Raw genomic sequence first — 13,327 nt, forward strand, 5'->3', positions numbered from 1 at the left:
GACAGTCTGTGGCAGGAGCTGTTGTTCTTTGTAATTATTTTGGGTCACCTTACTCTTTCCCCATGTTATGGCAAAAGACCTTTAGGATGCAAATGCCTTTGTTTTTTGTTTTCCTGACATCAGGGTATGGAATGAGACGCATGCTGGCTTCTTCAGCAGCAACTGTAAGGCACAGATAGTATTAATTATCGTTTAGGGTTAAGCGCAATAAAAACATAGGACGAAGAAATGAGGCCACCTGAAATGTACAGACAAACGGTGTTCTCACGGAAATGGGATGCCGGGCTTTAGAAAGAGGACTAATGATTCTGGACGAGTCAACAGCTTGCATCCTCTTTGCATTGTGTTTTTGGGGTGGTGGTTTTGTTTGTTTGGAATATTTATTAATTTATTTTAACTTCTCCAGTGATTGTGTTGTTGAGTTTAATAGGAACTCAGCTAGGTACTGGAGTTACAGATGGTACACAGTCTCTGACGTCAAATACATCAGTGGGAGATCAGTCAGCAATTACACTGCAGTGTGCAGACTGCTTGGAGGGATGGACAGGAAGCACCGCTGGGCTGTGTACGGGGCTGGTGGTCGTGGTGGGCCCTCGGGAGTTTTCTCAGGCAGAGTTTGACTGAGTCTGAAGGACGACATATGTTGGTGGATGGGAGGTGGAAGCACATTCAACAGCTTGGCCAGTTTGGGGCCTTCAAGAAGCTCATTTCAGCTGAAATCAAGTGCATGTAGGGTGTGATGGAAGATGACCCTGGTAGAATGGATCCTCTTCTTCCCCAAGGATGGAGACAGGTGATGACAGACATTTTGTGTAGGGGTTTGACTTTACTGTGAGGCACTGTAAGGAGGACAGAGACGTGGGTTTGACTTTCACTTTATCAAGATCACAGACTGCAGGAGGGGAGAAGGGATGAGAAGGACAGGAACCGGAAGCAGAGAGCAGAATTGGGAGGGAAGTAGCATATTTCAAGACAGAGGGAAGAAGCATGAGCCTAATGCCTAGTTCTTTAACTGGCTAAGAAGGTAAATGTGTTTCCCTCTCAGATCAAACCTCTGAGGAGTGAGGAAGAAAATGAGCTTTTTCTCCTGTTTGTGTTTCTGCCGCTCCACAGTAGTACTCTGTTTCATAGCAGATACATGTACACAGTATGACAAAAGGTGTCAAGGAAGAGCTGCATTGACCAGGGCAGATTTTGTATCCCTTCCGGCTAGGAGAGGGGGTAGGCACTCCCACGAGGCATGTGGGAGGCACTCTGATCCTGACAGGTGCAGTCCCTTGACTCTTGGGGTCCCTTGAATAGAAGGACAATATCTATGGATCTTTCAGAAGTAATTTTCCAATTCCTACTTATTTGTAAGAGAATATTCCTGGAGAGGAAAATATTTTCTAACAGCCTGTCCATATATAAAAAAAAGGCGCTACACAACTATAAAATAAATATTGTTCGACCTTTTGGGAGTGAGGCAGATGACCCATAAACTATAAGAAATAAAAGAATACTTTTTTTTTAATACTTGTCCGAGGATATTTTTGCATTTATTTTCAGACAGAGTGGGAGGGAGGGGGAGAGAGAGAGAGAGAGAGAGAGAGAGAGAAGCATCTATGTGAGAGAGACACCTCCATTGGTTGCCTCCTGCATGATCCCGACCAGGGCCGGGGACCCAGTGCCAACCAAGGTACATGCCCTTGACTGGAATTGAACCTGCAACTCTGGTCTGCGGGCCGACGCTCTACCATTGAGCCAAACTGGCCAGGGCAAAGGAATACTTCTTTATTGGGTTAGGTGATTAATCAGAATATCCTCTCCCCACTTTTCATTTTAATTCCCCTAGCAAGTTTCATTTCTGGAGTTGAATGGTTTCTTCTCTAGAAATGTGTGCTGTCCCTCTGCCCAGATGGTAGCTAGGAGATTGGGGGTTGGGCAGGGAGTGATTGATTAGATCTGGTTGCAAGTGCTGGGTGTCTTGAGGAAGTCAATAAATGTATTGGGTCTGGATGCCTTGAAAACCTAAAGACTCTTTGAAGTCATTTTAGATAAGAAGTATCATCAGCCAAACACATCTAGTAGGTAAAGGGAATTTTAATTGTCCAACTTTCTTTACTGTGTAAACTAGTTTCTCACTCCATTTTCCCCAAAGTGCTGCATCATATTCTCCATTGTATTTTATGTAATACAATGTAGCATCTGGCCTAATAGAAACCAGTTCCTCAAAATGATTTGCTTTATGGGAAATAATGAGACAGGAATGAAATGGGATTCCCACAGTGGTGCCTGACTTTCTCCTCAGCATTGTATAACAGGTTCTCACAGGAGAACGGTGGAATTGTGGCTTACTACCTCAATGTGTCTTACTTCTGGACTATAGAATAACTGCATACCCAACCAAAATGGGTGGAGAGAACTTGATTTCCTCCCCAACAGAATTGATAATACCCTTTATGTGGTAGATACTCTCACCATTTTCTGGATGACTTTGTAAGTTTTGCTAGTGTTAACTCATGCAATGCTCCCATCATGTGAGGGAGTAATCAATTCTATCTCTGTTATATAGAGGAGGAAACAGGTTCTGAAATTTCAGTAAGCTAGCCCAAGGTCACATTGCTAGCGATTGACAAAGCTGTATTTTAAACCCTACTGTGCCGTGTGATGTGAGTCTGGATTTGCCTGTTTCCAAAGCAGGAGCAGTGCCTAGATGACCAGAGAGTGTCCGAGAGCGCCCTCCAAGCTGATCTTAGGGTGGATGGCTTTCACATCAATACTATTTCACTAAATTTTAGATGACATTTGCACAATTATATTAAAGCAAAGTGTTTCATTTCATTTATTTATTTTTAAAATCCTCACCCGAGGATACTTTCCCATTTATCTTCAGATAGAGTGGGAGGGTAGGAGAGAGAGAAAGAGAGAGAGGGGGAAACACACATTGATTGGCTGCCTCCTACATGACCCTGACCAGGGCCGGGGACCGAACTGCAACAGAAGTACCTGCCCTTGACTGGAATCGAACCCATGACTCTTTGGTCTCCAGGCTGATACTCTAACCACTATGCCAAACTCACCAGGGCTGAAGCAATGTAATTTTATTTTATTTATTTATTTATTTAATTTTATTTTTTTTAATCCTCACCCGAGGACATTTTTTGATATTTTGTTCAGATAGAGTGGGAGGGGGAGAGAGAGAGAGAGAAACATTTACGTGAAAGGGACACATCGAGTAGTTGCCACCCGCACGACCCAACCAGGGCCGGGGACAAACTGCAACCGAGGTTCATGCTCTTAGCGGGAACCGAACCTGGGTCTTTCTGGACCACAGGCTGACTCTCTAACCACTGAACAAAACCGGCCAGGGCTGAAGCAAAGTATTTTAAATCACCTTTTTGTTGAGCATGGCCATTGAAAACCATTTTTGCTCTTTCATAAAAATATCCTCTTCTTTCCCAGCACACTGCTTGCTACATCCATGCTGGGAAAAGAAGGAGCCACAGAAAAGGAGGCCTCAGTTTACATTTTCTGAAGCAGCATTGACTTCCAAGGGCCTGTTCATGGTTTTGAAAAGAAGGAATGATCTAATCATTTCACCTTTATGACCCCGGAGCTCTCTGAAAATAGGACGATGTGAACATGCTGGCTCAATGAATGAACCATTCCCTCACCTTTACGAACACCCATCAGGTCAGGGCAGACCTGGGCTCCCAGCTCTCCATTGTCACGGAGGTGCCCTGGGGGTAAATAATTCTGCTGTGCAGTTCATTGGCCATCAGGGGCAGGGCCGGCACCAGCAGAGGCATTTTCAGAAACTTTGCAAGCTGGTTGACATTGTGTGACATGAATTTCCTTCAAATTGGCTGTGGTGGGAGTATTTTGCACTCTGGAAAATCAGGTTGCAAAAATGTTACAGATCAAGTTTTGCTATTACTTCTTTTTTCCTGGAGTTCTGACTGTTTAATATTCAGCAGTGCTGGACCAATCACAGGCCACTGGAGATAAAGACCTCATGAGAGCTTCTTGGTTTCAACCAAATCTATGCCCACCTTGACTTCCTTGTCCCTAACATATGATGAGAGCGCTGAAGTGAGAATAGGAGTTTATTGAAACTGCTCCACAGGTTAGGTTTTTGTCCATCTTTTTCACTCACCATCCTAACCAGGTGACTTGTCTGGCCTCTCATTTGAAAAGAGGCAACTAGGAGCCCCCAAGTGTGTGTGCGAAGAGCAGTGTCAATGTCATTGGAGCGTGAGCAAGGCACAGACCCTGGCCTTCAGGACTCAAAGGTGGGAGCCTGCAAACACAGCTCCTCTTCGGTCTTTCTGCTGGTGAAGTGTTATCACATTTAGGACCCGTTCTTTGGCTTTGCTGAATCTTCTTTAAGGTGGGAAATGGAGCATTCGCTCGCAGTTGTCTCCCTCTGTATGAAGAATGACACGATGCATTTCGGGATCATTGCTTTCTTATTTTAAAATTAAATAGAAGTGAGTTGGGTTTTTGCCAGTTAAAAAAGGATGGATGCTATGTTGTCTGTAAATTACTCTCAGAAAAGCCAAGAGCAGCCACCATTGTAAATACTTCTGAGAGTTATAGAGGTAGTTTTGCCGGAAGGACCAGAACATTTCGCTAAGTAAGTAGGCTATTTCTAATGTCTTGGATACCCTCCCTGAATCCTCAACGCTTTAATTCTTTTTTTTATTTTTATTAAATAATTAATTTATTTTTGTTACAGATGTTTCTCCTTTTCCCCCCACTGATTCCCCCCTCTCTCTCCCTCCCTGCCCTGTCCCCAGCTTTGTTGTCCATGTCCATTGTTCATGCATACACGCATATAAGTTCCTATATGTTAGCAGTAGAGACTACAGATTGCTCAGGAAGCCGGTAAGGGCCTTTCACAGGTATACACACACGTATACACAAATGCATAGATTTGTACGTATTCTTCCTTTTTCTGTTCTTTCTTTTACCTCCTTCTCACCCAATTGCTGCTCACTCATTCCCTCTATGAAAGAGTATACATTTAAAAAGTGAAATTGGAAATGTGTATGCACATATTAGGAGTGCAGAATAAAGTTGAAGGTGGAAGATGAGATCTCGGTAGATGATCAGTGGCATCTCTCCCTAGGCTCCTTCCCATGGCAGCTGTGTTTTGTACGAGGCGGGCAAAGCTTTGGTTGGCATAGGGTTCTACTATGATAATGCTTCCCATTCAGGTTCCACTCACCGATTCTAAGCCCTTGGACAAACAATGCATGCTTTGAGATAAAAGACGGTGAATATTGCTAAACCAACCCCACCTGGTGCCTACAACTGGTCTACCAGCCTTGGGCCTTAGGGTAAATGGCATTGGGGATCAGATTAGAGGTATCCCTCTCAGGCGTCCCACTCACCAAGCCCACCTCTCCAATATGGCCAAGACCAGCTGGCCGGTGCTGGTTTAGCAATATTTATCAATTTTAAATTAGGATGTTTGAGGCGTAGGTTTGGTTAAATCTTACTTGGGCACTAACAGAAGGGAAATACACTCCAACCCATGTGCCCTGTGCTTCGGGCAGCACTTCTGTCTCAAGGATCTGCAAGTAATAAAAGATACTCTGTCAACGTCTGAGTTTATAGACCATGAAAAGAGTTGACTAAGCCAGTTTGCATGTACTGAAAAGGTGGATTTCAGCAGTACCAGGCATGACATGACGGACAGTTCTTGAAGGCCCAACAATCCCACATTCAAGCAGAATGATGGGCAATGCACGGCAGCTGTCAGAGTTATCACCTGGGGGGGCGGGGGGTGTAAAGACACAATGTAGTCCTTCCCAGTGACCTAAAAACAGAGCCGGGAGTTAGAAACTGAAGTCCTAACATCAGTGACAACTTACATTTGTCATCTTTTCATGCATACTTCTGTTGTTCTGTCACTTTTTCTACTGTGCAAAGAAAAGCTGCCGTTGTTTGCTCAAGAGGATGTGTGACTACTTCAGTGAGGACGGGTTACATATCAGCTATGGAAGTTGTACACACTCTCCCCATCCAGGGGTTTCCTAGAGCCTTTGTTCATCAACAATAATAATGGAACTTTCTGAAAATGTAATTCCAAAGTTTATCTTAGAATACCTGGAATTTCAGGTTGATTTGTTAGACTATTTTAGATAAAATTAGTATTAAGTCCTTAGGAATGTCTGTTTTGTGTATAAACATATGTGTACAGATTTTTGTTCATATAATGGGACAAAACTAGGCCTTCTGGTTTATTTTTAATTGAAATGGAATTTAAAATATTTTCTTGCTGAAAAGAAAACATTGTTACATTAAAATGTCAGGCTGTTACATTAAAATTCTCAGGCTGTAGGTTAGAAATACCTTATTTAAGCCACTCTTGTTCACCTGAGTCAGAACACGCGCATGCACATGCGCACACACACACACACACACACACCCTCTGGCTTACCCATATCCACAGATGTTGGTGGGTCAGCTGTGGAGTTATGAAACATGGGCTTGAAACTTTAGTCTGCTATTTGTGTGGGGGACCTTGCAAATAATCACCTAACATTTCTGTGACTCAGTTTACGTTTCTGAAATCCTTGCTTTCTGACTCAATCAGCAGTCAAGAAAATTATTTTATTTTTGAAACTCTGGATGTCTTTCATGGGAAAAGCATTCTTGCTTTTCTGATTCTTGAGTTCTTTTAACGATTGTTGCCTCATCACGTGTCTATGAAGATGAATTGAATTACTACCCGAAATGCACTTAGGACAGTGTCTGGCACGTTGGTGTGAGCGCCTTGTTTGGTTATGGTTATGTTCTCGCTCTTATCACACCAGATTATCTTGTATCAGCCGATGTGCCTTCAGAACAAAACTTTTTCCCCCAGGGCACTTGGTTTGTTTCTCTGGTTTCTTTCTTGATTTTTTTTTTTTTTTCTTTTTGGTTTGAGACACTCATATCTATGAGAAATAGATGCATTGAGATGAAATCTAGTCTGTTCTGCAGGGAGGTACTTCAATAGTTTGAAGTAAGAATAGGAATTTACATTCTCATCTTGAACATGTTTTAGAACTTGGCCCATTTTCTCTCCCACCCCACACAGCTACTGCATAACATCCCTGTGCACAGCGGGCATGAGAGAGTCCTTGTCTCAGCCTCTGATGAGACTGAACGAGTTAAATTCCATCTCACAGTTAAATCAGGGGAGGAACTGTGGTCAGTTAAATCCCTCCCCCAGAGGAAAGCTTTGTTCCAAATAGAAAATTGTTTATATGAGCTAATATTGGTAAATGCTATGGGCGGGTTGTTAGTTAGGAAAACCACTTGGCTCTATGGCATAGAAGAAGGACTTCATTTCTTCAATGTTTGGTTCTTTTGTTCTTTTTGTATTCAATAGCATTTTTGGAGCCCTTGCTTTATACCAAATATTTTATCGATAATTAGGGACATAAAGATGAGCAAAAGAGACCAGATAGATGATGGTTGCTCTCCAAGGGCTTATATTGCAGTAGGACAAGACAGATGATAAAGAACTTAACAAATTACTTCTTTCCAGGCCATGTGATTTGAGTTAACTAAACAGGGAGATTTGGTGGAGAGTAAATGAAATATTGGTGGGGACTTTCTTAAGTAGCCTGAAGAAAGCCCATTTGGAGCTGAAACTGAAAGAACGAGAATGAACCAGTCATTTGAAAACCTGTAGGGAGGGCCTTTCAGGAGGAAGTGGGTCGGACAAGAGGGAAAGACCTTGAAGGTAGGGATGGGCTTGACCTGTGAGACGGAGGTCCTGCAGCGTGAGCAGAGCTCAGAACCACCCAGAGGGCGAGTTGCAGGTGATTCCTGAGCCTCGCCCCCAGTTGGTAGGTCTGCAGGTCCTGAAAGCTCCCAGGTGATGCAGGTGATGCTGATTTGGGGCCCACCCTGCTGAGTTAGAGAGGAACTGAAAGGAGGAAGAGAAGGCTGGAGCTCTGTGAGCTGAGGGCGAGTAGAAGGAAATGAGGCTGGAGAAGGAAGCCGCCGTCTGAGGATCCCAGCCTGGAAAGGAGGGCTGAGTGGTCTCAGATGGGCGAGAGGTTGCAGGTTCTGGTCCTCACTGACGTTCTCATTCTTTGATGATTACAGTGTAGTCAGTGTTCGGGGATTTTCTGATTCTACGTGGCACTCTCCCTTTCATGCCTGTGAAAACAACTCCATAGAATTTGGAAATAACTTCTAGTTCTCTCTGTATTTGATTCCTGAGCAACCGTTGACAAATGGAACAGGTTGGGCACTTTGCAGAGCACAGACGTTCTCCCACGCTCGGTAGGAGACAGGCAGATCAGGCGGCTGCCGTTCAGATCGGCTCAACATCTACAGAAACACGTTCTCTGCATCTGGCAGAACGTGGTTGGTGCAGCAAAGACTATGAACGCAGGTTACTGGGTTTCTGAGAGCAAGCAGCATTCAGTCTTAAAGGATAAATAGCAAAACCCCACATGAAACAATGAGAGGATTCTATAAGCAGAGGACAGTGCAACGTGTAATGAAGTGTTAAATGGAATTATTATCATATGCAAAAGTTAATGAGGCAGATCATAAGCGCTGCGGCCAGTAAGAAGAGGGAGAATTGTTTGAAGTTCCCGGAGAATGTTTCATAGGGGGGAGGCATTTGAGCCGGTCCTTGGAAAATTGTTAACATTTGGCAAGAGGGGAGGGAAAGGCTGGTAAAGCCTGTCTTCAGATGCAGTCAACATGCAAAGAATGATTGTGTTTTCCCAAAGTTTGTGCTGTTCTGCTGACTTTCAAGGGAAAGTCTTCCATGTGTTTCTGATTCTGAGTTCAATTGAATTACTAGCCCATTGTCTGGTGAGAGCTGTTTGGTCAGAGAGCCCCAGGGACTGCTCAGAAGCTTTTATCCCTTGAAGGAAGCTGTCCTGATTTGCCTTTGTTAATGAAACTTGTACTACACAATGCTCAAGTTTAAAACCCACTGAGAACATGACCATGTACCTCCTTTCATCTCCACATGGGGGACCCACATGGCATTTCAGCATCCAGTCACTGCAGAAACCCAGCGGCAGGCTGCTCCCCCGGTGTTAGTAATTGTCTTGAACTTTCGTCTGTCACAGCCTAGCAGCTTTGTACAGGGAGTGGTGGACTGCACTGCTTACACCCTTCATGAATAAATATAAAATGTCGTGCCCCTCGGAAGACGGACCCCTTGTAGTCAAACATCTCTTTGGAATGTGCATCCTTAGGACCCCGCGTACTTAAATGTCAACATCCTGTGCCCATGTGAGGCTTAGCTTGGCGTTTGTGAAATGTGCACTTACTGCAATGGGTATATTTTTACTCTGCCCGGTTTTCTTGTTTTTGTTTTTTTGCATCAGATCTTGGCTCATACATTTGATCACTGGAAGGGCTCACCTCCTTTGCTGAGGCTCTCTGAAAAAGTCATGGTTATCCTGAATATTAAGATATTTCCCATTAGTTCAGGTACTTCTAAAGGTGTAGGTTCATCTTTAATCCCAAGGCTAAGGCAAAAGAGAGAAGTGAAAAAGAGAGACTCCTGCTGACCTAAAAAGAGATTTTTAAAGGCAATCCGAAAGAGCTTATCACGCTTTTTCACTTGCTCATTCATATCCAGAAAAGCTTTTGAGAATGCCCCCTAAAGGTACAATATACTTATTTCCATCTTATATACATGTATCATTATAGTTATGCTACTTGCATATGAAAGACACACAGACATAGAAATCATAAAGAATGTAATTTTAAAATGAGCATAATTTTTAATATTTTCTTTTCAAACTTCCAACAATCTTCTCTCGTACCCTGGGGTGTGTGCATTCTGACTGGGTACACCCGGATAAACAAGCGCAGCCGTGTGGTGGTGGGCACTGCTTCTCAAACATTAGGCTACATTACGATTTCCTAGAAGCTTGTGGAAACACAGATTTCTGCCTCCTGGAATGTCTCTGATTTAGTAGGTGTGGGGGAGGGTCCCAGAATTTGCACTTCCAAGAACTTCCCAGGTGATGCTGGTCTGAGGACTATGCAAATCGCTGATGTAGTGAAGAGGTTGGGTCTCAGAATTAGTTTACGTTGGACATCAGGATTCTCTAATGACCAAATGTATGACCTTGGGTAAATACATTTGCACCTCTCTGAGCTAGGTTCTTTCAGTCTGTGCAATGGCGGCCATCATAAGTACCAACCTCCTAGAGTTGCCAGAGAGACAAAAGTGCGTGGGACCCAGTGCTCATTACCTACAAAGAACCAATCAGTACATGTTGGCCACTCTCTCCTCCTCCTCTGAGTCAGTATTAAACATCTTTCGAATGTAACAAAGTAGACTTTAGGGACTTCTGTGCCTCAGTTCTTGAGAATCACAGGAATGCGTTTCACTGCTTCAGCATTTACACGTTTAGCACGACCGCGCTCCAGGTGAGATCTCTTCCTAGGTGAGTGGTAGGAATGAGGCTCTTTCGCAAGGTCTGCCTAAAAGAGAACAGTGTGTTCAGCCCTCTCCCTTCTGTGTGTACCTGTTGGTGGTGTGTGGCTAAGTGTGTATTTCTGTCGTCTCTTGTATATACCGAATTCTTGTTGCATGATACAGAATTGACATTTTTGGTGGTTGTGTCTTTGACTGTTTTGGGGCATGAGGATAGTACATGCAAGTGATTGCTTTGGATCTGATACATTTTTAACATTTCTCTCTCTACTTTCTCTTCCCTTCCCTTTTGCTTATACGTGACTAGGACCGAGTACCACCTGCCAGGAAGATTCGTGTGCCAATCAGGGGGTCTGCATGCAGCAGTGGGAAGGCTTCACCTGTGACTGCTCCATGACCTCGTACTCTGGGAACCAGTGCAATGACCGTGAGTACCACCTCCTCGTCCTTGAATTTTTTTCAGAGTTCAGAGGTTTAGAGAAACCCCAGAGTGAACCGATGGCTCTTCTGAAAGATTCGTTAGCAATTTTCTCCTCCAGAAACTGAGAAAATAAAGGACTAGTGCTGTTATGTGAGGAACAAAGAGACATTTCTTGTTCGGGGATACAAAACGTTTTCCCACCTGCTTATGCCCAGTGCGTCCCCTTTAAACTAGACTACATGGAACTGAGAAACAAAACAATTCAGGCATGATCTATGTTCTGAGTTCCGTGTGTTATTAATTAAATCATCTGGATAACCATTTTGAGACTCTTATCTACATTGCCTAAGATCTAGAGTATATTTAAGGAATGTAGTAACTATTTTTTCAAAAAATTCTGAATTTAGAGAACTTAGACCTTTCAACTGGTGAACATGTTCAGAGCTCATTATATTTTCCAATCAGAAACATTGAAAGCATTCTCAGAGATCTTCCAGATGTTATGCAGAGATCTGATCTCTGAGTAAATGTGGTGTTATTACATATTCTGTTTCTATATCTACTTTGTGAATATATTTATGTTATATCTGTGTATGTGGTTCATACTGGTAGGGAGCCAATTGTTATCTTTGTCCACCAGTAACGCTTCAGGTACATCGGCTAGTGTGCTCTAGGAGAAGAGTGATTTCATGACGGTGATCCCAGCCCTGCAGGTGGAGACCCTTTAATTCTGGGAATCGATAACCTGGGTCTCCACTTCTTTTTATGTTATTGTCCTAACATGGCCACTGAAAGGTGATCAAGCACTTGAAGTGTCTGACTACTTATTACAAAGAGATCTGTTAAAAAGCCTGGACTTTGTGTATCTTGCCGACCTTCTGATTTTCTAAATGCAGCCCTCGTGGCTGGAGTTTGATTTACAATCCGCACTCTGTTAGTTGTTGTCTTGGTTTCATAAGCGAGATGCATGATGCTCTCTGAGCAAACAGCCACAGTATAGTTTGCCCATGTCGGGCAGGTGGCAGGTCCGTCTCTAACATGCCTGTCTGGTCTTCCTTGATTCCTCACTGCTCAACTTTTTTTTTGTGTGTGTAGTTGTCTCTTGTTCTGTTTTTTACTTTCCTCATAGATGGCCTGTCCGTCCCTTAAGGTAGACAGAGGAGAAACAAGTGAGGAATATGGCAATGTAGGGGGGAAATCCCATGGTTCTCATTGATCTGAATGTAAGCACCTGCCTTTGTATCTGTCACCCAAAGGACACCCTCTCTGCAGAAGGTTTTGGCATCACATTGCTCTTTCCAAGTATTTGGTCTTATTGAAAGTCCTATTTTCTTATTTATGATTTGAAATCCCCTTCTCCTCTGGGAAGGCAGTTCTGGACCCATCCAGACTACCTTGGAAATGGTGCTGGATTCTCTTTCTTTTCCCTTCAATTTGTCTGCGTAGAACTCAGGAGGGCACCCTTTCCCCTCCCCCTAAATGGTAGCCTAATGCTTTTCTGTCCTCACAAGTGTGTGTGTCACACACACATACCACTCCCAGTAGAAAATGGACCAAGTGGAAAGGTAAGTTACCCGAACGGCGGTGAATATGCGCACTCCTCAGAAGGTATGTATGTATTTTTGTCTCATTGACAAGTTCCTTTTCTGTCTCTGAAGCAAAGCACTGTTTTCTGCCAAATATCAAGCAGGATTCTTTCCAGCTTTCTCTGATCATTTTTTATTTTGTTGTGTCTCAGTCCGGAATGAGGACTGGGACATCATTCTTCTGAACGATTTGCCAATATGAGTGAAGTTCAGGGACGAGGATTGGGGAAGGTTAGCTTTCTTTTGCAGCAGTAGCTTTTCATCCTTCAGAAACGTTTCTGAGATATCCAGGCTTATTAGAATAGACTTTAGATTTCTATTCTATAAGTAATGTAGTTAAATGTTTAACTGTAGAAGACCTCTGAGCCCAAATCACTAAAAGAATCTCCTTGCCTAGTCCTCTTGGAGAGTGGACCAGGGTTTCTGAAATTGGATTACTGTGTGGACTTGGGAACAAGTACATTTTAATGTCAGAATGTGAGGAATATATAGAATTTATATGTACAGGATTATAAGATCTAACTATAAAGTTTGTATGTATTTTTTTTTTTTTTTTTGCTTAAAACAAGAAGCATTTACTGTTGCTCACAAAACTGTGGGTAACCTTTTAATGAAACCCAACGAAATATATCAAGATGGTAGACTAATTGTTACAATGGATGTCTCTTTATCTAACGATTAACATTTTAAGTGTTTGTGGGGAACTTCTCTTTTGGAACTAACATCAGAATCAGGTTGTTGTTGTTTTTTTTTGCCTAGCAAATCAGCCTCACTACTTTACATCGTAGATAATTATGTTCTATGTCAACCTTGGCCCTTAGACTTGTAATGGGCTGCTTTATCTCACAAACATTTTCAAAATTATTCACCTGTCTGATCGTCTGTGTGCCTCCCCATGTTAGCACATTCTCGGCTGCT

At 43.0% G+C, this 13,327-nt stretch overlaps 1 protein-coding gene across 3 annotated transcripts in view; it reads left to right on the top strand.

Annotated features, from left to right (window-relative positions):
- Positions 1–13,327, top strand: part of NRXN3 (neurexin 3) — a 1,496,329-nt gene that overhangs the window by 667,111 nt on the left and 815,891 nt on the right. For all 3 annotated transcript variants that reach the window (XM_036267618.1, XM_036267616.1, XM_036267617.1), the window contains one exon: positions 10,710–10,829. In XM_036267618.1, the coding sequence (XP_036123511.1) occupies positions 10,710–10,829 (120 nt within the window). The remainder of the gene's footprint in view (positions 1–10,709; positions 10,830–13,327) is intronic.

Source organism: Molossus molossus, unplaced genomic scaffold (assembly GCF_014108415.1).
Source record: "Molossus molossus isolate mMolMol1 unplaced genomic scaffold, mMolMol1.p scaffold_m16_p_1, whole genome shotgun sequence".
In the NCBI taxonomy this organism is placed as follows: Eukaryota; Metazoa; Chordata; class Mammalia; order Chiroptera; family Molossidae; genus Molossus; species Molossus molossus.